The sequence below is a fragment of the Oryza sativa genome, chromosome 1, assembly GCF_034140825.1.
Source record: "Oryza sativa Japonica Group chromosome 1, ASM3414082v1".
In the NCBI taxonomy this organism is placed as follows: Eukaryota; Viridiplantae; Streptophyta; class Magnoliopsida; order Poales; family Poaceae; genus Oryza; species Oryza sativa.
Genome location: NC_089035.1, coordinates 19,825,954 through 19,851,234, shown reverse-complemented (window position 1 = coordinate 19,851,234; position 25,281 = coordinate 19,825,954). Strand labels below are relative to the sequence as shown.

Sequence of the window (25,281 nt, the reverse complement as noted above, 5' to 3'; positions counted from 1 at the left end):
CGCCGACATACGGTGGTACACATGACATGAAACACAGACATTTTGAAGCCAGGAAACCAGGTATAAACATTATTCGTTTTTTACCTCATAAAGAAAAGCGCACACGAAAGAAAGCGAAGAGCCCGGCCCTGTGTTCGGCTCCTGTTGGAAACTAAGGCTCTGTTCACTTTGATGTCATTTTTGATCTTACCAAATTTTGATAAAGTTATCAAAAAAGTAGCTATATTTAGTTTGCTGTCAAATTTTAGTGAGTATATAATTTTGGCAACTATGTCAAAATTTTGGCAATGCCAAATTTTAGTAAGTCTTTTTTTGCATTAAAGAGAACATGCCCTAATACTCTGTCCATATAAAATGGGTGTACTCCCTCCGTACTCGTAAAGAAATTCGTTTCGGACAGTGACACGGTCTCGTTTGGACAGCGATACGGTCTCCGAAACATAACTTTGACTTCTTGTTTCTATAGAAATATTTATTGAAAAGTGATATATGTATACTTTTATGAAAGTATTTTTCAAAACAAATATATTCATATAATTTTTACATTTTTAAACTCAACAACTTGATAGTTATTTATGATTTATATTCCCAAGGTTTAACTTAAACATTGTGCTAAACGACTTCCTTTACGAGTACGGAGGGAGTATTCATTAGCATATATAATTAATTAAGTATTAGTTATTTTTAAATAGGTTAATATAATTTTTAAAGTAGCTTTCGTATAGAAAATTTTTAAAGAAACACACCGTTTAGAAATTTAAAAAGCGTGCGCGTAAAAAAACGAGAGATGAATTAGGGAAGTGAAAAAAAACCTCAACAAAGCCCCTGTCCCTGCCTACCTGGCCCCACACGTCAGCACCGTTCCAAATTCCAATTCCTTGCTTCCCTCGCCGGCCACCCCCGCTCGATCCGCATCTGCGCCGCAAAAAGAAAGAGAAAGAAAAAAAAAAAAAGCAAAGCGAAGCACAATCTCCTCCTCCTCCCTTCTCCTCCCCTCGAAGAAAGAAAGAAAGAAGGCCAAAGCGGCAAAAGCGAAAAAGCGCGCACTCCGCACTCACACTCCCCCCTCCCTCCCGCTTAAGAAGATGCCTTGCCCCCATCTCCTCCTCCCCTTCCTCGCCGATCCTCACCACCACCACCGCCGCCACCGCCGCCAACGCCGCCGCGGCGTTGGTCTCGATCGTTGTCGAATAGGGAGGAGGGGGTACGTTGGTCGTCGTCGTCGTTGTCGTAGTCGCCGCCGCGGGGCGGGGGAGGCATGGCGACGGGGGGAGGGGGGTTGTCGGGGCCGCAGCCGTCGCTGCGGCGGGGCTTGTCGAGGGCGTTCACCATGAGGCCGGAGGGGTACTCCGGGGAGGACGGCGGGGAGTACAGCGAGGAGAGCGAGCTGGTGCCTAACTCGCTCGCCCCCATCGTCCCCATCCTCCGCGCCGCCAACGAGATCGAGGAGGAGAACCAGCGCGTCGCCTACCTCTGTGCGTGCTCTGCGTTCCCCTTTCCCTTTTTTTTTTTTACTTCTCTCCTATGATTTCGCTATCTGTTGCCTGCATGCGCAGCTATGCTCGCTCGTTGACACATATTGGTGTTTTTTTAATTAAAAAAATCTATAGAAAATTTGCTTAAAATTCATATTAATTCATTTTTCAAATTTATTTTAGTTGATGCTTAATTAATCATACTCTAATGAATTGCTCCGTATTACATGCACGGACGCAGCCGACCACACCATTTAGGTAGTCTAGTGCCATCATGAATGTTCTGAGCCAGTGAGCCTTGGAAATTGGAAGAATCTCATTTCGCAGCTATAGTATCGATTGCAGAATTATTTTTATTTTTTTTTCTGTTTATGTAAGAAATGTGCATGTTTATCTCCCTTGTATACCTCTGCTTTGAACTTAGCCTATTGTGATGACTTGACTGTGGTTTTTGGTTGGTGGCTTGGTGCTTGCTAAAAGGTCGGTTTACCGCGTTCGAGAAGGCTCACACCATGGATCCAAACTCAGGTGGACGAGGAGTTCGGCAATTCAAAACATACCTCTTGCATAGGCTGGAGAAGGTATCTGCTTTTCCTGCTATTCCTCCACCTATCTATCAATGAGCACACGTAACAAACGTCTTTCCCAAGTGGCATGTAAGTGTTTGAAAGTAGCTACGTGCAGGAATCACATAGCTTTTGTTGTTAAGTGCATGTGTATTTCTTGTGATGGTGTTAAACTGTTTGAACTTTTATGATGTGAAATGGAAATGCAAACAAATTGCAGTAAGCACCTGGAATCGTGACACAAATAAACAATAATGATGTGCCTGAATAATTTAACTATTGAGAGAGACTGTTGCGCCGAAAGAAAATTTCTGCACCTCGATATGCAGTTTGCAATGTTATCCTTAGAAGGTGAAATGTAGCAGTTCGTCTACTTTACACCCTAAAGTATAGTACCACGTAATATAAAAGGAAGAAAAAGAACCCACTGGGCTAGTTCCGTGGCAGTATTGCCACTGTGGAGGATAACACGGCCAGCAGCATGGATATGACTCAACAATGTGTAAAATTTGTCTTGAATGTGGGCCCCCTTTCTCTATGAAGTCTCTCTTCTTCCCCTTTCTACCCTCTGTCTCATTCTGCCACCTCCTGGTTACCGCCATGGATGCCTCCATCAACAGTCTCTGATCCATGCTGGTGCAACGCACCTAAGCTTCCTCATATGCTCTCTCTTTCTCCCCTCATATGCTATTAGCATGATGAGATCTGGATGTGCAAAAGAAGGGTCTAATCAGAGTCAACAGGTGACACAGGGTGGTGAGAGATTGATACAATTTCATACCAACAATATCGCGCCCAAGCTATGAGAGCAATAAATCTCCTGCAATTTCGATCCTACCACGTACCAAAAGTATGTTCTCAACTAGTCACGAGGAAATCGGTAATTGTTAAAATGGTAAGATGACTTAAAGCTACTTGATGAAGTATGTGTCAGTAGAATTGCGGAGCTAAGTCTGGTCTTAGAATAGACGGTCAGAGCGGTTGTGCTTTCGGCAATAGCAACTATGAACCTGAGGAATGCCAAGATGCCCATGGGAAGCAGGCTCGGTGCAAGCCCTGAGATGATTGAGAGGAATATGTCACTAATGCTCTTACTCATAGTTGAAAAGACTGGACCAGTGAGTGACCCGGTCAACCTCTTGGTTCACTGGTCCGACGGTCTGACTGGTGAACCGGCCGGTCTAACCGTGGTTCGCTACTAGATAAAAATTACTTTATATTCTCGTATCAGAACTAACAACCTAATGCTTGGATGGCTACCGGAGTCAACTTCAAACCCACCACCAGGGTTTGACTCCCCACCATTCCCTTTTTCTTGGTCATTTTTGCCTAAATATCTAGTTATTTCGGGCCTTCGAATTAAATGGGCCTTCTTCCGGCCCATTTAAGCAATTCAGATGTCTAGGCCGGTCCGATCGAGGCTGGTTTATCACCGGTTCACTTAAAACTGGCCGGTTCAAGCGGTCTAAAGCGGGTCAATTACATGTCCAGTCTTTCCATCCAACCGAACCGCGCTGACCTCTGGTTCCGGTTTTTTCCGGTCCAAACACCGGGCCGGTCTGGTTTTTTTCACTATGCTCTTACCTCACAAGCAGCATGGCAGAGATGCGGGGAATGTGCTCTTTTTTTTCTCCATAACAAACAGAGGGGGGGGGGGGTGAAAGATGAGAAAGAACAAGAGTATACCACTGACATAGGGGCCCACTGTGCAAGAGATATTTTATATATTTGATTTGCTGAGTCACTATCATGTTGCCAGCTTGATCTGCCATGCTGGCAATACGCCTACATTTGCTCTGGTTTTTGTTAGTTAAGGTGGTACGATACCTAGTGTTCAGGGTGCTAAGGAAATAAACCATTACACTTGAGGGATTTAAGTAGATATTTTCCCTATTGAAGTTATTCTCACTTGCACTGCAAATCTTAGTAATGGAGAGTCTCTATTTTAATTGCATATTAATTGTGTATGATTAATTATAGAGTAAGGACCCACCTTTATATCTCATCTTTCCAAACTAGAGGATGAATGGCCATGATGCTTTATAGCATCCATGTAGTTTAAATTTGTTCCTTTTATATTAGTACAGAGGAATGGGCAGAGCTTCTGTGGCCCTGCCATCTGTTTCAGAAAAAAAAAATTCCTCTAATCAAGTATGATTTTTTGAAGATTACAAAATGTTACTTTCTCACAGTCCTTGCTTGCAGCATAAAGCACCAAAAGCCTGATTTTATGTGACCCCCAGAGAGTACTTTGCCAACTGGCCTTACAGTTTTACCATACGGTCAGAGGTTTCACAATCCCATAGTTCCGTTACCCACTAGAATTCGCATGGCAGTGTCTAGAATTTCTCCCAAACCAGGTATCACTTGGTGTCCTGTTTTTGTTGGAGTTAGTTACCGGTGATAGCTTGTCTTGATACTAGTGGAGACAATATTTCTATTAAGCTTGCAATAGTGATTCGTGCAAAAAGAAATGAGTCTCCATTATTTTCCAGAACACCATTGTGAAGTGAGAAGTTATAATTAACTCCACAAGGAATAAACTGGAATAAAGTTTTCATGTAGAAGATTAATATAAAGCCCCAAATCTTTTAACATTCTTCCTTACTCAGATTAGAAGTGCTTCAGCATGTTAATTGCTCCTATTCACTTTCAACATATATGCATTGCATGGTTTGACGTTTGTTATTTCACAGGATGAACACGAGACACAGCGCAGACTTGCAGGAACAGATGCGAAAGAGATTCAGCGGTTTTATGAGCATTATTGTAAAAAAAATCTTGTGGACGGTCTTAAGACAAAAAAACCGTAAGACTGGCCATTGTTGCATCGCATTAACTATCTCTCGGTGCAAAACTACAAATGGCTCAGACTTTATCAATGTTCTCATACTATTCTTTGAATGCCTTAGGGAGGAGATGGCTAGACACTATCAGATTGCGTCCGTCCTATATGATGTGCTAAAAACCGTGACACCTGAAAAATTTCACGCTGAGGTTCTGCATTCTGCATCCAGTAATTACAAATAATTGCAAGATATTATTGATTTTCCCAGTTTCTGTAAATCATGAAATATGATAATATTGAACAACTGGTTGCAGTTTGATATATATGCTAAAGAGGTTGAAAAGGAGAAAGCTTCCTTCTCACACTACAACATTCTACCCCTTAATATTTCTGGTCAGCGACAACCAGTAATGGAAATTCCTGAGGTCATGTACTTTAAAATTTATTTTAAAAATACCACATTTATTTCATAAATAACATAAGTAGTAAAAGTGATCTGCTCTAAAATTGGCAGATTAAAGCAGCAGTGGACCTTCTTCGCAAGATAGACGGCCTCCCGATGCCAAGGCTTGATCCAGTTTCTGCTGAAAAAGAGACAGATGTACCTACTGTCCGTGATTTGTTTGATTGGCTCTGGCTGACATTTGGATTTCAGGTGCAAAATAAACTAATGCCTTTTTTTCACTTTCTTCAATCGTACTCAATTACTTAACTTAATCCAAAAGTTTGCATGATTGCATGATCCAAAAGTTTATTGCATTGAACTATTTCCTTTTTTAGAACTTTTCTATTTAAACAAATTATGCATATCAACTTGCAAAGTATAAAAGTTTCAGTACTTCATTGGGTATGGAACTAAGTTTAGTTTGCACGACTGCGTGCTCTGGAACCTTCTGATTCTCCATTCGTTTTTTCTGAACTATTTCCATTTTATAGAACTTTTTTTTCTCTAAACCAGTTATTGATATCAATTTGTGAAGTATAAATATTGAGTACTTCATTGGTTATGTAACTCAGAAGTTTTAATGATATGGAAATGAAAACATACACGGTGCGGTCACATCATATAATAATTCTTGCAAGACTTACAATTTTGGTTATTCCTGAACCATGTTCATTGATGATGTTAATATCATATTTAAAGTAAATTCCTTCATGTAAATTCTTTATGCAATGCACCAAACATCTGTTAATTACATGGCAGTGTTAACTAAATAGTTTGTACCTATCATTGCTGCACTCATGGGAAATATATTTTTTGTCTCTAACATGCTGTAGATACAATAATTGTGGTGGCTTTGAGTTGGATGGCTAGACACCACTGTTTATCTTTGAACACCTACCCTGTTTGTTTAGTATTTGATACATGCTTTGATTTGTTGTTACAGAAAGGCAATGTTGAGAATCAGAAGGAGCATTTGATTTTGCTGCTTGCAAATATTGATATGAGAAAAGGGGCTAATGCCTACCAAAGTGACAGACACAATCATGTGGTAAACATTCTCTTTGAAGCTTCATTTAATATCACTAATCTTGAGTGAGCTTGTTGCCTTTTCACACATCATTCTCAGTCCGCATAAATGTAAGAATATTAAACTGATTCATGAACTTCTAGTATGGCTCGCAGATGCATAGTGATACAGTTAGATCCTTGATGAGGAAAATCTTTGAAAACTACATTTCTTGGTGCCGATATTTACATTTGGAGTCAAACATAAAGTAAGTACCACTAATGATCATTGCACATCTGGTGCTCAAAATCTGCAACCTTGTCAACTGAGAATATTGACATTGCAGAATTCCAAACGATGCCTCCACACAACAACCTGAGATTCTTTACATAGGGTTGTATTTGCTGATCTGGGGTGAAGCTTCTAATGTTCGCTTTATGCCTGAATGTATTTGTTATATCTTCCATCATGTAAGTGATTTTTTTTCTATTATATTTGAGGTAAATTCAATTTATGATACATCCTTTCATTCACTTGTGGCTCTACTCTGTTTTATCGAAAATCTGTTATGATCAATTCCTTTTTTTGTAACTGCACTTTTGGCAGTAATACTGACAAGGCAGTTAATGCCAAATATTGTTGGTTTATAGAGCATTAGAGCTATGTTGGCTTCTCTGCTTCAATACTGCGTGCATATGAAATTTTTTTTTCTGTACTGCTCTTTGTATCATGCCAGTCTAATTTGTCTATGTATAAACTGATTATATCGTGTCGAGAAGTATCGTTTTCATCCAAACCTTAAGGTTATGATGCCATGTCACTCTAGAGTAATGAGAAAAACAAATTAACTTCTTACTTCTGAGTAATGTGAAATATAAACTTTTGCCATCTTGTGCAAAGTGATGCTACATGCAATTGCAGATATATCAACTCTTTACATTTATTGCATATTTCAGAGCCATCAGTACAAGAACACAATTATACCCATGTGTTTATTCATGGAACATGTGTAAGCTGCTTAGGAATGGGCATAAACTCCAAGAGAACCTATTTAAAGACTGAAGTGTATAAAAGTTGTGGACATGGCCCCGCTGGGCCAGTGCGCATAGAAGCTAATGTTATGGCTGGCAGTAGTTAAATGGAATAATAAGTTCAAGTTTGTTTCCTTGGGATCAAAGTTGAGTCACCCTTACAAAAATGGATAGCATGTAATCACCATTAGCTAATCAAGAAATATACTTCATGCCTCTATTTGCTATGTGTCAACTAGTTCTCTCATAGCAATCAATGTCTACCTCTCCCTTCTAATACCCTAATGACCTAATCCGTTTCAAGCCACTAGTGATTATCCCCATAAACAAGCTTAACATTATCAAAATAAGACATTCCCACCAGTTGTTTGACAAATAAAATGATGTATGTTTTTCTTTTCTATTCTTTTATAAATTTTTTCTTACACAGACCGCTAGACTAATACCGTGCATATGCACTAAACATACACTAACTCTTTTATTAATCATTTTCACCCTAATTCACGAGTTAGATGGCAAGGGATTTGTATGACATCATATCTGATAGAAGACAAGATTTTGATCCACCCTTTCGGCGAGAGGGGAGTGATGATGCCTTTCTACAGCTTGTTATTCAACCCATCTACAGTGTTATGAAGCAGGTATGTGCTGATATGTTATATCCTATGTAGCCCCATGTTCTCTGGCTGTATTTATTTATTTTTCATTTGATGTGAAAGGAAGCTGCAATGAATAAACGTGGTAGGACAAGCCACTCAAAGTGGAGAAACTATGATGACCTGAATGAATACTTTTGGTAAGTTGTTCTTAATAGTTCGTTATTGACTTATGGTGCTTTAGTTTTCAGTGGGTTCTAATGTACTATAATTTCAGGAAAAAGGTAATGCTTTATCTGTCACCTTTTTGTCATAACCCTATACAATTTCAGGTCAAAGAGATGCTTCAAACAGCTTAAATGGCCGATGGATTCAGCAGCTGACTTTTTTGCGGTTCCTCTGAAAATTAAAACTGAAGAGGTTAGCAGTTGATCCTTTGTTTTTTTACAACAATGCAATATTTTATCTGGCATGAGAACAAGAAATTCTTGCTTGATTTTACATCATGTGACATAATATTGTTAGAGCATATATCATCAATTTGATGTAGCGATTTCTGTCTAGTATAGTTATTACATACTTTATTCTTTATAGTACGATGGGACTTGTTAAGAAAATGTGGGAGGTGCTTTGAGGATACATCAACGTCATAATATGAGAGAATTTCCTGTATGGCCTTGAGATTTCACTCATTCCCTTTCATACCCTTGAATTTTGCTCATCGACTTCATGCCCTTGAGTTAACTTGAGCATGAGTTGGCTGTTACACTTTCCAAAATGATCACGAAGCCCTTGCCCGCAACCATAATCAATAAGCCTCTGCACTAAAAATAAACCCTCAAAAAAATTCAGCTATATAATTTTTTTCAGAGGATGTGATATTACCTAAATCATTGAAGTCTCAATATTTAACCAAATTTGAAACCCAAAATTGAAAACATTAGTATGAATAAAAAAATGAATGGAACAATCTGTTTGAAATTTACCAAAATAAAAAATATTAGTTTTTGTCTTCAAATACTTGGTGAAAATATCTTCTTTTTAGTTGAATATTTTCACCACCCTCCTTTATTATATCTTGAAATTTGGTTGAATATTAAAAATTCTGACGGTCAACTAACAGAATGAGCAAATAGTGAATCAAAATGAAAATTCAGTACCATGCAAGGGATTATAGAAACTCAATATAGCATAATTTGGTCTTTGGTTTGTACATGTTCCTGGATATAGAACAGTCACTAATGGTAACTGGAAACACTTAGCAGCTAATAAAAATATGAGTAAGTGTAAAGGATAATAATACCAATATATTGGCAGTGAAGGAAAAGAAAGTGAAAAGCATAGTTGAACAAACTAGCAATGCATATCGACGAAAAAGACAGGGATAAAACTCTCGTTGAACATAAAAAACTCGGTTCTTTTGTGAACTAATTACGTGAAACCATTGCTGGAATATCTTTTTTAGATGGAAAGAGAATTTCCATTAACTCTCTTGAGGCATCTGCATTGCCTTCCACACTGCTTTCGTAGCGGAGTGCCATCTGCATTGCCTTCCACACTGCTAATAGCAAAGGATGCATTGCACTTTGTAGATTCTTCAGACGTGTTGCTCAAGCTGCTAGCAGTACACAAGCTGAATATCTTGCCATGCATCCACATCCTCCCAGACTTGTCATTTGAACATATGCTCCATCACAGTTAATTTTAACAAAGAATTAGATGTACAATCATGCAAAGTCACCCAAAGAACAGATGTATGTTTGGTACTGTGTATGTTACCGATATGATCCCTGATCAAAATGAAAGTATATTGGAAGATAATGTAACTAATTTTTGAATTATGCAGCATCATGATCGTGTGATTACCAGACGGAGAATACCCAAAACAAATTTTGTTGAAGTTCGTACATTTTTGCACCTATTCAGAAGTTTTGATCGAATGTGGGCTTTCTTTATATTAGCCTTCCAGGTATATCTATTGCCCTTTGTCTTGCATACAAAGCTTCTATGTCTTCTATCTATTGACCATACCATGCTTCGTTTTATTTTGTAGGCGATGGTAATTGTTGCTTGGAGCCCTTCTGGATTACCGTCTGCTATTTTTGATCCTACTGTTTTCAGAAATGTTTTGACAATATTCATAACGGCTGCATTTCTGAACTTCCTGCAAGGTACATTTTAAGTTTGGAACTTATGAACTTTAAGTATCTTGTGAACTTATTAGCTATTTCAACTTGTGGTTGTTCTATCATGCTCATTCTTAAAGCTTCTATCAACAAAAAAAAATTAATGTTCTGTTTTTAAACCAGATTGGAATCGTATAAACCATTTTACCCCAATAGTTGTCTTAAATCTTTTCGTCTCATATGATTGAGAACATGATAATTATCCATGTACAACTTGATCAGGAAAAGGAGGGCAGATATCCAAACACTCAAGTATCAAAAAGTGATTCAACCAAACAAAATTATCATTACCACCCTCATAATCCCAAATAGTTCCTTAGGTATTTACTCCAAATTTTTTGAAGTAAGGCTTGCTTAACTTTTTTGGGTTAAAAAATTCCATGCAGTTACTTTTATAAATATAAAATATTTACAAAAGAATTACAAAGAATACATAAAAGAGAAGCAAAATTACAATGATTCTACCCAATCAAGTACTGTAATTATTTGGGCAATTGTTCTCGTGTACTCTTGTGCACAATTTATGAAATTATTCTCTTGAACTTTTCAGCCACGCTTGAGATAATTCTTAACTGGAAAGCTTGGAGGAGTCTGGAGTGCTCGCAGATGATACGATATATCCTGAAATTTGTTGTAGCTGTTGCTTGGTTGATAATTCTTCCTACAACGTATATGAGTTCTATTCAAAATTCCACGGGCCTTATCAAGTTCTTCAGCAGCTGGATTGGAAATCTGCAGAGTGAATCGATATATAATTTTGCCGTTGCTCTTTACATGTTACCAAACATATTCAGTGCTTTGTTTTTCATATTTCTACCATTTCGAAGGGTATTGGAGCGTTCAAATTCTCGCATTATTAGATTTTTTTTGTGGTGGACACAGGTAATATTTGATTAGCCCTAACTTAGCAGAGCTATTTGTTGTTGTCAGTTCTCACCCATATCTTTTATTAATCAGCCAAAGCTATATGTTGCCCGAGGCATGTATGAGGATACATGTTCACTTCTAAAGTAAGTCCTAGACTTTCTTGTTACCTAGATTTTGAGTCTTATTATCTCTGTCTAAAGCTGTTTTTTCTCTTCATGAAAACAGGTATACATTATTCTGGATACTATTGCTCATATGCAAGCTCGCCTTCAGTTTCTATGTTGAGGTTGGTATAATCTGAACATTACAGTTCTCTGCTAATTTAAGTATAGGTCAGATTTGCTACCATGTTTCCATGGGTGATTATATGATTTATTATTGACTAACATGTAACTTCTTTTTGCCAAAACTACTGCTTCAAAGAACTCCCTTTTCTTGCTGTGCTTTATAGTAAAAATAAACTAGAATAAAAAATAAAATAAAAAAGAGAAAAGGATTGATTTTGGGTAGGTTTTCTAAATAAAGAGGTGACTGAAACTATAGGCGAGTGCCTGTTACTCATCCGAATGAATTTCTATTCCAATAGTGGATTTTTTCAGTCCAATCTTTGAGAAAATGCACGTGAATTCAAGAGCATGGCTTGCTCAACTGAATTCCCCAGTTTATTTATAGTTTGTTTTTCACTAGATAACAGTTACCTCTTTTGGTGATTTGGATGTATCTTGTGTGTTAAAGATATATTAGAGTGCCAACTCTGCTGCTCAGATGCCTGGTAGATTAATATGCAGATATATGGAACATGATGAATTTGGGTCCATATATTGTAACAGCCCAGCTTTCAAAATTCACCGGCCAGCCCTTATGGGATGGGCTCATATGTATACATGCACCTCACTTACACTTTTGTTCTCGTTTTGTGTAAAGAAAGGGTAAACTTGAGGTGCTATGGTTGGAATGTGTGGATTTATATGATGGCACCCACCTATCTTAGCTCATATGGAACTAATCCCACAAAAGCTACATGACATGGGCCACACAGGCCTATACTAGTGTCTAATGGGCTGGTATTACATATACTAGTTAATAATGGATGCATAGGCATGTATGGTTGATTCCATATACTCACATGTGTCCTTTATTTGAGGTGACGAGTGACGACATTAGGTTGGGACTTGTAACGTACTATCTCAATTTGGACATGACTAGATAATGTTGTTATTAGACTTATTTTTAGGAAATTTTAGACTGTTTATTTGTTGTGTTTTGAGAACACACTGTTCTCTTAGCACTTTAGGCCTGAGGATGAAAACATGACGCTGTGTTTGGTTTGGAATTAACATGTAGTGTAGAGTTTCTCTTTTATGTAATAGTGTAGAGTAAAAACTTCAAAAACACAGGAGAACTGCGCTTCATTTCACTAAGAACAGAGAAATATTTCCAAAGAAGGGGTCAAGGAACCCCTCACCAAAAGAACATTTCCCAACAAGTGTCACACATAAGTGAGGCCTGACCAATTAGGCCTAGTTATTTTAATGCAGAGAAAACAACTTATCCTTCTGTAAGTCTTAACCAAGACTTGAAAAAATAATAAAAGGTGAAATAAGCCTCCTCATTTAATCCCCTTCATCTATTGCTAACTGATTACTCCAGTTAATGAAGCTAAATGGTATTTTAGACTAAATTTATCTGTTGCACTAGGCAGGAGCAGGATCAGGACTAGTGGATTAACTAACACTTTTTTTTTTCTATAATTCCCTTGTTATGTGCCTGTAGTTTGTTCTCTTGTGAAACTTCAAATATTCTCTTGTGAGATTTTGTATAATCTGTGCGTTGTGATTACTGTTCACAGATTTATCCTCTCGTTGGACCAACGAGGACAATTATGTTCTTGGGACGAGGGCAATACGCATGGCATGAGTTCTTTCCATACTGTAAGATTATGTAATAGTACACAGATGATATGTAATTCTTTTGAACGATGTTTTAAGTGCTGATTGGATGCTGAATATTCCCAGTGCAGCATAATTTAGGTGTTGTAATTACTGTATGGGCACCAATTGTCATGGTACGTATCAGTTCATGCATTTTAGGGGGGTTTTCTTTCTCGATGTCATTACCAAGCTGTTTAATTAAATTTCTTATAAAGGTATACTTCATGGACACACAAATATGGTATGCCATTTTTTCAACAATATGTGGTGGAGTGAATGGTGCCTTCAGCCGCTTGGGTGAGGTTGGTACTTTGTAGCATATAAAGGTTTGTACAGTTTGAGTACTGGTGCTGTTAAGAGTACTAATGCTTGCAGAGTATTTACCTTCCTGCAGATCCGGACCCTTGGAATGTTAAGATCACGATTCGAGGCAATTCCAATAGCATTTGGCAAACATCTTGTGCCTGGACATGATAGTCAACCAAAGAGACACGAGCATGAGGTTCAGTTCTGCAAAACGTTATACTAGAAATCTTTTTTTTAGTTTACTTGATAGCTTACTTACTGCTGTTGTTTTTATGATAACCCTTTTCACCAGGAAGACAAAATTAACAAGTTCTCTGACATATGGAATGCATTTATTCACTCTTTGAGAGAAGAAGACTTAATAAGCAATAGGTTTGCATTTGGTGTTAATGTTTTTTCCATTTCTTTGACACTTTAAAAATTTTAAAAAATACTGCAAAAATGTTTAAAGTACTGTGTTTGATTTGTTTCTAGGGAGAGAAATTTACTGATTGTTCCATCATCTATGGGTGATACTACTGTTTTTCAGTGGCCTCCTTTCCTTCTCGCTAGTAAGGTACACTACTCAAATATTCCCTTATTTAACTACTAAATTTTCTTGGAGAGGCAGTACTGTGTTGCTCATGACTACGATATTCCAGATTCCAATTGCACTTGACATGGCTAATAGTGTCAAAAAAAGGGATGAAGAATTGAGAAAGAGGATAAATCAGGATCCATATACCTATTATGCTGTAGTAGAATGCTACCAGACATTGTTTAGTATTCTAGACAGCCTTATTGTGGAACAAAGTGATAAGAAGTGAGTAGTCTTTCCTTTCCTTATTTTTTCAGCTTATTATGTTTGAGTCTATGTTTATTCTGAGAAAATTAATTTAGCATGGTTATCAGTCTAACTAATTTAATTAATATTGCATTGTTCATTGGCGCAGAGTTGTTGATAGAATACATGATAGGATTGAAGATAGCATAAGACGTCAGTCACTTGTAAAAGAGTTCCGATTGGATGAACTTCCTCAGCTAAGTGCTAAGTTTGATAAGCTGCTAAATCTATTGTTGGTACTGATAACATACCTTTGTATCCTATTGACTATATGTTCTCTGTACCACATTTTCTTTCTTCTCCAAAAAATGATCACTTGCGTTTGCAGAGAACTGATGAAGACATTGAACCGATAAAGACACAAATTGCCAATTTGTTACAAGATATAATGGAAATCATCACACAGGATATTATGAAGAATGGACAAGGGTAAGATCTATATTTAAGTGTGCATAGTCAAGAGTTCTTTTTTTTTTGTTTTTTCACCAATATTTTGCCAATCATGCAGTATTTTGAAGGATGAAAACAGAAACAATCAATTGTTTGCAAATATAAATCTGGATTCAGTAAAAGATAAAACTTGGAAGGAGAAGGTTATATGTCCATCCAAGCAACTTATTTCAATATGAATATTCTTTTCTACCATAAGTTTACAAGTACTGATGTCCTCTCATTATGAATTGGGATTCTGTGTTAACAGTGTGTTAGGCTTCAACTATTATTGACAACGAAAGAATCTGCAATATATGTACCTACAAACTTGGATGCTCGTCGCAGGATCACTTTCTTTGCAAACTCACTTTTCATGAAAATGCCAAAGGCTCCACAGGTCCGCAGTATGATGTCCTTTAGGTAAGAAACCGAACTCTCCCTCCACTTCTTTCACCAACCAGTGTTGCCGAATGTCTTTTGCCTTTTACTTTTTGGCACATAAGTGCTCTCCAATCTCCATAATTATTTGCCAAGGTCAATGTAGTTTTCTTTTTGTGAGGGGGTAAAGTCCATTTTTGGCCCTTGAAATTTTTCTCAAAGTCCATTTTTTACCCTGAACACAAAACCAGTTACTTTCCACCCCCAATTTTCAGAACCAAGCATATAGCACCCTAAATCATATTTCACAGTCGTTTTGATCAAGTTGCTAGCATGAACTTCAATTAGGTAAGTTTCATGGTTGTGGACCTAACTAAGTGACATTTGCCTATGCATAATAAGGGTATGAACTACAAAAACCACCTCCATTACAAATAAAACCACTAAAATATATGTCCCGAAGTGTTCTTTGTCCGGTTTTGAAAGTTGACTTGAAAAAAAACACCAGTTTTGTAGTTCAGGGTGAGAAATGGATTTTGAGAGAAGTTCAAGGGCTCAAAATAGACTGTACCCTTTTTCTTTGGTCTGCTCTATGATACTACTCCCTCTGTTCCATATGGTAAGTCATTTAGTTATGTTCTAAGTAAAATTTCTGTAGCTTTGATCGAGTTTATAGAAAAATGCACCAACATCTACAACATCAGTTTCGTTTCTCTATAAACTCCATATAAGTTACAAAAGTTGGAGTTAGGACAAAACTAAAACGACTTAAAATAGAGGGAGTAATTATTTACTGAAAAGTATATTTGATTGACAGCCTTTCTGCTTTTGCATCAGTGTTTTAACTCCCTACTTCAAAGAGGAGGTGCTCTTTTCAGCAGAAGACCTTTATAAAAAGAATGAGGATGGAATATCCATACTGTTCTATCTACGGAAAATATATCCAGGTATCTGTACGTGTTTGATCTCACAATTGGAGCAAAGTCTCTCAGTAAATCATTCATGACCTGTTGCATGCTACAGATGAATGGAAGAATTTTCTTGAGAGGATAGAATTTCAACCAACGGATGAAGAATCACTGAAAACAAAGATGGATGAAATCCGGCCCTGGGCATCTTATAGGGGGCAAACACTCACCAGAACTGGTAATATCACCAATATGCAATTGTGTGGCACATTAACTACATATTAACATACTGTCTAATTATTTACTTTTTGCTTTACTAGTAAGAGGAATGATGTACTACCGCAGAGCACTTGAGATTCAGTGTATTCAAGACAAAACTGATATTGGTTCGTTTAATTCTCTGTTTTTATTCCTATCTTTGTAAATCTATATATTTGTTGACTCAACTTTAACATTTTGCAGTTAAACTGGAACATCGTAGAACAGTAGAGTCTTCTCAACAGGGGTGGGCCAGTTTCGATATGGCACGGGCAATTGCTGATATCAAATTTACCTATGTTGTCTCTTGTCAAGTCTATGGAATGCAAAAGACATCCAAGGATCCCAAAGACAAAGCTTGCTATTTAAACATCCTTAATCTCATGTTAATGTATAAAAACCAAGTGCTTGTGACCTAATAAAGCTATATCATAAATAATAATGTTACTACAACCCATCTGACATTTAAATTGGACAGGTACCCATCGTTACGTGTTGCTTATATTGATGAAGTAGAAGCTCCAGCTGGTAATGGGACAACAGAGAAGACTTATTATTCTGTTCTTGTCAAAGGAGGTGAAAAGTATGATGAGGTACCCCCATTGAACAGAGAGCTTTACGCGTTTGTGGAACTATGTTTACAAAGATTATGTTCAATTAAAATTTTCAGAAGGTAGAAGACTTCATATTGATGTCCCTTTTCTAGATGAGCACCATATATAAAGTTTTTCACTTCTATTGAAGTTTGTAGTTTCATGCGCACTTCTTAAGTTGTTAATACCTACTCGTCATTTTTCAACAGCTCACTATATCTGTTCTGTGTGTTTAGTTCTATGGCATAATTCATACATGGTGCTTTAAACCTGATTTAGGAAATTTATCGCATCAAGCTTCCTGGCAAACCTACAGATATTGGAGAGGGAAAACCTGAAAATCAAAACCATGCCATTGTTTTCACCAGGGGAGAGGCACTCCAGGCCATTGATATGAATCAGGTATACTCATTTCCGCATTTTATTTTTCAAGACCCTTTATGTTGACTATTTCACTGAAGTTGTTGAGAAATGTAAACAAATAGTCATAAATACAGCCCCTCACGCCCAGGCTCAACTCAGCCATATGGACAAAGTATGTATATTGGGATCATACATGGTCTTCCCCTATGACCCACTTTGGATAATATTTTGCAAACAATGGCTATGGTACACACTGCATTTTGTTGGTTTTTGCTGACACACACTGCAAAATTGTGTCACTGCCCAAGAAAATTACAGAATCATGTTCATATACCCAAAAAGGGAAACACTATAAAAAAATCATGCTCATTTGCTAGTAGACATTGTGGTGTCTTGAAATTTTGCTAGCTTAATTTTGAACTCAATATGTTGATTTTCTTACTATATTAGATATGGGGGAGAAACACTAGTAGTCTTAGTCATGGATCAAATGATCAATATATACATGTACAAACTGTACAAAACTGCGTTGGACCAGCTGGGACTGACCTAAACTATTTCTAGCACACATTTTTACATGTACAATACAAAAATAATATTGTTCCTTTACTCGTAGGATAATTACCTCGAAGAGGCATTTAAAATGAGAAATGTGCTGGAGGAGTTTGAGAGTGAAAAGTATGGAAAGAGAAAACCCACTATATTAGGCCTCCGTGAGCACATTTTTACTGGGAGGTATGTGTATCTATCCAAAATTCTGGTCAATTATATCTTGTTTATGCCATCTATTAGTAACCCTTTTCTGTATTTTGTTTTCTATTTTAGTGTTTCATCACTTGCTTGGTTTATGTCCAACCAAGAGACCAGTTTTGTTACCATTGGGCAACGAGTCTTGGCTAATCCTCTCAAGTATGTAAATCTTCATTTTAACATTGTGTTAGAAGGATTTTTTAAGGATTTTTTTTTCTGATGCATTTCATCAGAATGGTAACCTATTTGAATTGGGTGCGTCATCCATTTAAAAGTTAAAAAGTATTTGATGATATTTTTTCCTTTTACCTAACTAGTACTGTGAGAACCATTTTAAAATCATTTCAGCTTTATCTTGAGGCAATCATGCATAAAAGGCCATTATATCCTTACATAAGTATTTTACAAAACAGATCAATTATGGATAAGTACTATGCCCAATTCTTAATATGTCAAAAGTAATTGTAACCTAGTATGGATGGAATACTCTGTTGATACAAAATGTCAAATGGTAAGGAAAAAAAATACAATTTACAACCTTGAACTGTCACGGCAGTCTGAGAAACAACCCTGAACTATCAACACCGTGCATTTCTTAAACTTTTCTCGGTCAGGCGGGACATGATGTAAAGCTAAAACTACTTTTGATTTCTGAATTTCAACGACTAATGAATGACTTCAAAAGAAATTCTCATTTGCTCTATGGGGTAATTATAACATTGATAAATTTGATCCAAGTGAATTAAAGTATAATTCTATGGCAATAAATAGTGTTTAATGATTAAAAAAATAATTTTACCTCAGCTAAATAGACTTTATTTTTTCCTTTGCAATGGCTGAATTTGTTTTGGCTCTAAATAATCTATGGTGCAACTGAGAATTCGCCTAGAATTGATCTGAATCATTTAATAGTTTTACATATGCAAATATCTTGTTAGCCTTGGGGTATGTTTTGAGTTTTAAAAATTAGTAAATGATATCAAAATATTCTAAAAATCTAAATTTACAATGGAATATATAGAACCTGGGTACATTTGTTGTAGAGGTCAATAAAATTTAATTATCTCATAAACAGTGGCTTCTTTTTGTTTAGAAATACTCTTTTGGCAGTTCAATTATATTTTATTTCAGTTGTAGCAAATTTATCTAAGTAACAAATAATCCATAGATCAAATAAAAAAAAAGTCATTAGCTAGTTTGAAAAGTTGTTTCAGCCTCAGTCACATGACCACATCACTATGCCCACAGCAGTCACCAGAAACCACTATCTTTTTATGAACAGTTTTGATAGTTCTAATATTATTGTTTTAAATTTTGTCAGTTTTTATGGCCCTTCATTCATTGATAGACACCACTAACAGGATAGCCAGGTGGTGCTAGCATGTGAAGAGGGAATACTATAAATTGGGATGAGTGATTTGAGCATGTAACTAGATTAGTTCATTCTTTGCTTAATGTGAATAGTTGATGTGGCTCGTCTCTAACTTTTATAGGGGTTTATCCCCTAACAACTTTCTCCAATAGGAAGTAATAAATCATATCTCTAACTCTATCCTTAAACCAAACATCTCAAACTCTTATATCTAAAAAATCTATTTTTTTCTCGAAAAAACAAGAGAATTGCGTATCATTTCATTAAGGGGAAGAAATAAAGAAAAAAATATACAAAGTAGGAGATCCAAAGCCCTCCTACCGAAAAAACACACCCACACGCCCCAGCCAACACCAGCAAGCTCTAGCTGCTTAGGTTTGCCGACCTATTAAGAAACTTTTGGAGGGCAGGCGCCCCCGCTAAACACCAAAGATTACCCTCATTCTCTACCACCTGCAAGACCGTCGCAATACTAGGATTGGCGCCCATTGAAAACACAGTCATTGCGATGCTTCCAAATCTCCCAAGCCACTAAGATGACCAAGGAGTTGAGCCATTTTCGCACGTCCTTTGGCCGGTCTTTTGTAGCTTGGCTCACCACCTAAAAAAATGATCGGCTGAAGGTTGAGGCACTGCATCAGAGAACCCTAGCTTCAAGAACAGTGCCATCCACACTTGGCGAGAAAAGACACGAAATCAAAATGTGTTGGACGGATTCTTCACTTTGATCACAAAAGGGACAGGCCGTGGGGTGCTGCAGTCCGCGCTTAGCAAGCCGGTCGGCTGTCCAACACCTCTTATTGACGGCCAACCAAATGAAGAACTTACAGCGAAGAGGAGCCCAACTCTTCCAAATGTTTTTCCATGGAGCAAACTTGATCGATCCCAGGAAATAAGCTTCATAGATAGATTTACAAGTATACATCCATCGGCGGTTAGCTTCCAAACATGCTGATCTTGTACATCTTGTAGCAGAACCACCTCTTCTACCAAAACCCAAATGGTCAAGTACTTATAGATGGCCATATGGCCCGAGGCCCAATGGCCCGGCCCAAGGCACGACAATTTGGCCCGACCCAAGCATGGCACGGCCCGACTAGGGTCATGCCCGTGCCGGCCCGGCCCGACAGCCGTGCCGTGCCTAGGCTGCTTCCTCGGCACGATGGGCCGGCACGGCCTGGCGCGAATGAAGAAAAAAAGTAAGAGAGACCCAAAATAGACTTAATCAACCATATAAGGTAAGGCCCAAAGAGAATAGGAATACAAAATAGACTTATTTTCCAGCCATATAGACACAGCCCAATGAGTTGAGGAGCAAAAATAGACTTATTCTGTGAAGAAGAATGATGGGTTGTCGTGCTTTCGGACGGCTCGGCACGGCCCGAGTCTTATTGGGCCGTGCCTGGGCCGTGTGCAGCCCGTGGGTTGGCACGGCACGGCTCGACATGTAGGTCTGGCTGTGCCAGCCCGACTTACCTCAGCCCAGGCACGGTCGTGCCTGGGCCATGCTGGGCCGGGCAGCCCATTTGGCCATCTATGCAAGTACTCATTAAGAACCTGAACAGATAGCCCCCATTTATGTCAGCCGCCCATCTTCTGTTCTCCAAAGCCTGCGCCACAGTACGTTGCTTGCTTGTGCTCTTAGAGATCAAGGCAAAGAGATTAGGCGCCAGCTCTGCTACTGTTTTCCCTTGCAGCCACCTATCACTCCAAATTCAGTATTTTCTCCATTTCCAACTATAGTTTTGACAGCCACATTGAAAAGAGAACGTACATTGAGACACATGAATAGATAAACCGCCCCAAGGTCTAGCAAAATCAGTTTTTTGAAACAATAACCACCTCAGGCGTAGTGCCCACCCCATATTTTCTAGGTTAGGGATACCAGGGCCTCCATAGGACAAAGGCCGACACACACGATCCCAAGAGATCAAACAATTTCCTCCATTAGTATTTTCTCTTCCCTTCCATAAGAAGCCACGACACCTTTTATCTATAGCCTTGACCACCCACTTAGGAAGATCCAACGCCATCATTGCATAAATAGGAATAGCCAAGAGGACCACCTAACTGTTATTAGCTGACCCACCCTGTTCATTAAAGAGGCTTTCCAACTCGGTAAATTATCTGCCACTTTGTCCACAAGGGGCAACAAGTCTGTCTTGGTTGATTTACGGATTGTAAGAGGAAGTCCGAGATAAGAGCAAGGGAAGCTCGCCACTTCACAAGACAACTCATTAGAAATCACTTCCAGATCATCTTCCAAGCAGTGAATAGGAGTGCAAGAGCTCTTGATCATATTGGTCCTTAGTCCAGAAATCTAACCAAAAAACTCCAAAATCTGCTTGATAAGAGATAGGTCCCCACTTGTAGGACACAAAAACATGACCACATCATCCGCATACAGAGAAACCTGGTGTGCTGTCGCGGGATAGTGAGAGGCTCCAGGAGATTTCCACGATCCGCACACGCCACAACTAAGTTCAACGCGTCCATAACCTAGATAAAAAGGATAGGAGACAAGGGGTCACCTTGCCGGAGGCCTCTACAGTGAGCAATGTCCTGGCCGGGCTCTCCATTCACCAAAACTCTTGTGGAAGAGGTTGACAGCAAAAGGCATAGCAAATTACACCATCGTCTCCCAAAACCCAAATGGCACAAAACTTCAAGAAGAAAGGACCAGTCGTCTTATTTCTAGCCACTTACCTCCTAAAGCTAAATAAACAACTAACCATCATTGTAATTTCTGCACATGGCAGCCTTATTCAAAAAGAATGTATATCCTGTGCTGTGAAAAAATCCAAAGGATTTTTGAACTGGGAAGCTCATTATTCTAATTAAAACAAAACTTGTGAAGTGTTGTTAGTAATAAGTTGACCAAATAAAAAGAGCTAGTCGTGAGCCCATGACTGTTATACCCATGAGACCATGACCAGTATTCAAGTTCCACATCTTCCTAGACAGAGTAGACTTTTGGCCTAATTGCTAACTGCAATTTATCTGAAAATTGTTTTAAAATCTTTTATTGTTTCCATAAAACACTGATAAGTATCTGGAGTTACTCTTACTTTGATCGCAAATAGCTTTGTCAATTGGTTCACACAATCCTTATTGCATGTTTGGAAATCATAAGTGGCTCATGCCCGTGTTAGTATGAACTGGAAAAGGAAACTACCAAATATGCTTTGATAATTTGTTACACAACTATAAAAATAAAGTCAGACCTAGCTTTCTGGAAATCATTCTACAAATGTAACTAAACAGTTATGACATGGAGCGGGGTTCACTAAGATTTGAGTAGTTTCCACATGGTTAGATATTGTTTCATTTAACATTGATTTATGACTGTATATTTTTTATCATGTTGTGCTTTTATGTCTACAACTCATTATTGCAAGATGAATACAGGGTTCGGTTCCATTATGGTCATCCTGATATTTTCGATAGACTCTTCCATATTACTAGAGGTGGCATAAGTAAAGCCTCAAAGACTATAAATCTAAGTGAAGATATATTTTCAGGTAAGCCGTGCATCTCATACATGTTTACAAATCCATTACCTAGCATGCAGTTACTGAAACGCAATTTTCTTATAGGTTTTAATTCAACAATGAGAGAAGGGAATGTCACACATCATGAGTATATGCAAGTTGGTAAGGGGCGTGATGTGGGAATGAATCAAATTTCAAGCTTTGAAGCTAAGGTGGCAAATGGCAATGGTGAACAAACATTGAGTCGTGATATCTATCGGCTGGGGCGCAGATTCGATTTTTATAGAATGCTATCCTTCTACTTTACTACAGTTGGGTTTTACTTTAGTAGCATGGTAAGAATATTAATTGAACATGTTCATTTGGAAGTTTATATTATTGATAGCTCCTAAAAAGGTATTTCTGTCTTGTATAACACTACTAAACATAATCTTCCTTGAGAATCAACCCTACTAAAAATTGTATAACACTAAAATTGTAGAAAGTTACTTACAAAAGAACAAAAAGGACATCTTTCCTCTACCAGATGGTCTAACGTGGAGCCATTTGTTTCTTCATGGACCAGTCACCAGTATATTGAAAATCATCAAGATTTGGAAAGTCTTTCATGTAAAGAAAATATTTTGTTTGGCCATTCTTGCTGTAGTTCCTTAGTATATAAATATGAAGTATATTTTGGTCAGCCTGAGAGTATAGGCATGGTTTTACAATGTGTTTCACTTTGGCATTTGGGATACTGACATCCTTCTTCCTTTATCCAGGTTACAGTACTTACAGTTTATGTGTTTCTATATGGGAGGTTATATCTAGTTATGAGTGGTCTGGAAAGGTCTATTTTGCTGGATCCACGTATCGAGCAGAACATTAAGCCTCTTGAAAACGCACTGGCCTCGCAGTCTTTTTTCCAGCTAGGTTTGCTGCTTGTTCTCCCTATGGTAATGGAAGTTGGCTTAGAAAAGGGATTCCGCACAGCATTAGGAGAGTTTGTTATCATGCAGCTTCAGCTGGCATCTGTGTTTTTCACATTCCAGCTTGGCACCAAAACGCACTACTACGGAAGAACAATACTGCATGGCGGGGCTAAATACAGACCTACAGGTCGTGGATTTGTTGTCTACCATGCAAAGTTTGCTGACAATTACCGCATGTACTCCCGCAGCCACTTTGTTAAAGGACTTGAACTGTTGATACTTCTGGTGGTTTATTTAGTGTATGGAAGTTCCTACCGCAGCTCAAGCATGTACCTATTTGTCACCTTCTCCATATGGTTCCTGGTTGCATCTTGGCTCTTCGCACCCTTTATCTTCAATCCGTCATGCTTCGAATGGCAGAAGACAGTTGATGACTGGACAGATTGGAGGAAGTGGATGGGGAACCGTGGGGGTATCGGCATGTCTGTGGATCAAAGCTGGGAGGCTTGGTGGATAAGTGAGCAGGAGCACCTTAGGAAGACTAGCATTCGCTCTCTCCTCTTGGAAATCATTCTTTCGCTCCGCTTCTTGATCTATCAGTACGGTATTGTGTACCATCTGAACATAGCACGCCGCAGCAAAAGCATTCTGGTACCTCATCTAAACACAATCTGTTCTGCTTGCTACTTTCATAGTTCCTACTATTGCAGGATATATACCTTAATTTACTGGCCTCTTTTCAATATCTAGGTATATGGATTGTCATGGCTGGTTATGCTCTCAGTCCTAGTAGTTCTAAAGGTAAAGCTACAGCATGTCAGGTGGTATACTACCTCAGATGATTAATAATCTTACCTGTTGTTTGTTGTTTCTTCCATACAGATGGTTTCGATTGGGCGACAGAAGTTTGGAACAGATCTGCAGCTTATGTTCCGCATTCTCAAGGGCCTCCTGTTCCTTGGTTTTGTCTCTGTGATGGCTGTATTATTCGTCGTTTGTAACCTCACAATTTCGGATGTTTTTGCTAGTATTCTTGGGTTCATGCCTACTGGTTGGTGCATTCTTCTGGTGAGTGAAACCCTTCTGCACCACTTATTTGTTTTTTTTTGTAAGCATAAAACTTAATTCCAAGAACAAATATAAAACCCTGTCCATTTTCTCAATAAAAAGATAAATTTTAGCGTTCATCGTAATCTGGACCCAAATGATTTGTATGATCTTGTCATTCATCCACAGATTGGGCAGGCATGTTCGCCGTTGGTGAAGAAGGCAATGCTGTGGGATTCCATCATGGAGCTCGGGAGGTCGTACGAGAACCTGATGGGACTCGTCCTCTTCCTCCCCATCGGCCTCTTGTCATGGTTCCCCTTCGTGTCCGAGTTCCAGACACGACTGCTCTTCAACCAGGCCTTCAGCCGTGGCCTCCAGATCTCAAGGATCCTCGCCGGGCAAAAGGACATTGGAGAGGAATGAATGAATGGATGAATGGCCCCTCCTGGCCTCGTCTCCTCCGGTGAACTCGCTTGGACGAAAAAACCATCGATTTTGGGCGGCTAGTTCGTTGATAGGGCCTTTTTTAAATAGTTCTGAACAAACAAATAGTAGCCGGTACATCTGAACTGTAGTATAAATGTTTGTTCCTCTTTAGAACAAGGCATATATATGTAGTAAGCAATTAACATAAATGCAGTACGTTGGTATATTTCCAAGGGTCGGCATGTCAGGATATATTAATTAGTTAGTGACTGGCTAGACATCAGTTTCCTTCTGTTCTCGAACGTGTGTTCTTCTGTTCAGCCGTTCTG

General features: G+C 38.4%; 1 protein-coding gene across 2 annotated transcripts; it reads left to right on the top strand.

Moving 5' to 3' along the window:
• Window positions 1-1,033: 1,033 nt before the first annotated feature.
• Window positions 1,034-25,250, top strand: LOC4327807 (callose synthase 7). 2 transcript variants are annotated; one of them, XM_066310795.1, is made up of 42 exons: window positions 1,034-1,475; window positions 1,956-2,056; window positions 4,738-4,850; window positions 4,954-5,038; window positions 5,144-5,254; window positions 5,344-5,484; window positions 6,218-6,322; window positions 6,457-6,548; window positions 6,627-6,750; window positions 7,824-7,952; window positions 8,031-8,107; window positions 8,240-8,327; window positions 9,754-9,876; window positions 9,961-10,078; window positions 10,644-10,975; window positions 11,051-11,103; window positions 11,186-11,246; window positions 12,810-12,891; window positions 12,976-13,025; window positions 13,107-13,193; window positions 13,286-13,393; window positions 13,490-13,569; window positions 13,672-13,753; window positions 13,839-13,999; window positions 14,130-14,256; window positions 14,349-14,449; window positions 14,529-14,613; window positions 14,721-14,872; window positions 15,668-15,777; window positions 15,854-15,976; window positions 16,059-16,124; window positions 16,201-16,387; window positions 16,475-16,589; window positions 16,869-16,991; window positions 17,569-17,687; window positions 17,778-17,861; window positions 22,483-22,595; window positions 22,671-22,900; window positions 23,327-24,127; window positions 24,227-24,277; window positions 24,359-24,544; window positions 24,713-25,250. In XM_066310795.1, the coding sequence occupies exons 1-42, from the start codon at window positions 1,259-1,261 to the stop codon at window positions 24,947-24,949; spliced, it is 5,730 nt and encodes a 1,909-aa protein (XP_066166892.1). In that variant the 5' UTR covers window positions 1,034-1,258; the 3' UTR covers window positions 24,950-25,250. The 2 variants fall into 2 exon arrangements, with proteins under 2 accessions (XP_066166892.1, XP_015613872.1); XM_015758386.3 differs by having other exon boundaries at window positions 6,445-6,548.
• The last annotated feature ends 31 nt before the right edge of the window (window positions 25,251-25,281 follow it).

Coding starts and splice junctions, on each gene's coding strand:
- LOC4327807 (XM_015758386.3), top strand. CDS start 1,259: ATGGCGACGGGGGGAGGGGGGTTGTCGGGGCCGCAGCCGTCGCTGCGG. Junction 7,953..8,030: donor TCTACAGTGTTATGAAGCAG/GTATGTGCTGAT, acceptor TTGATGTGAAAG/GAAGCTGCAATGAATAAACG. Junction 10,976..11,050: donor TTTTTTTGTGGTGGACACAG/GTAATATTTGAT, acceptor TTTATTAATCAG/CCAAAGCTATATGTTGCCCG.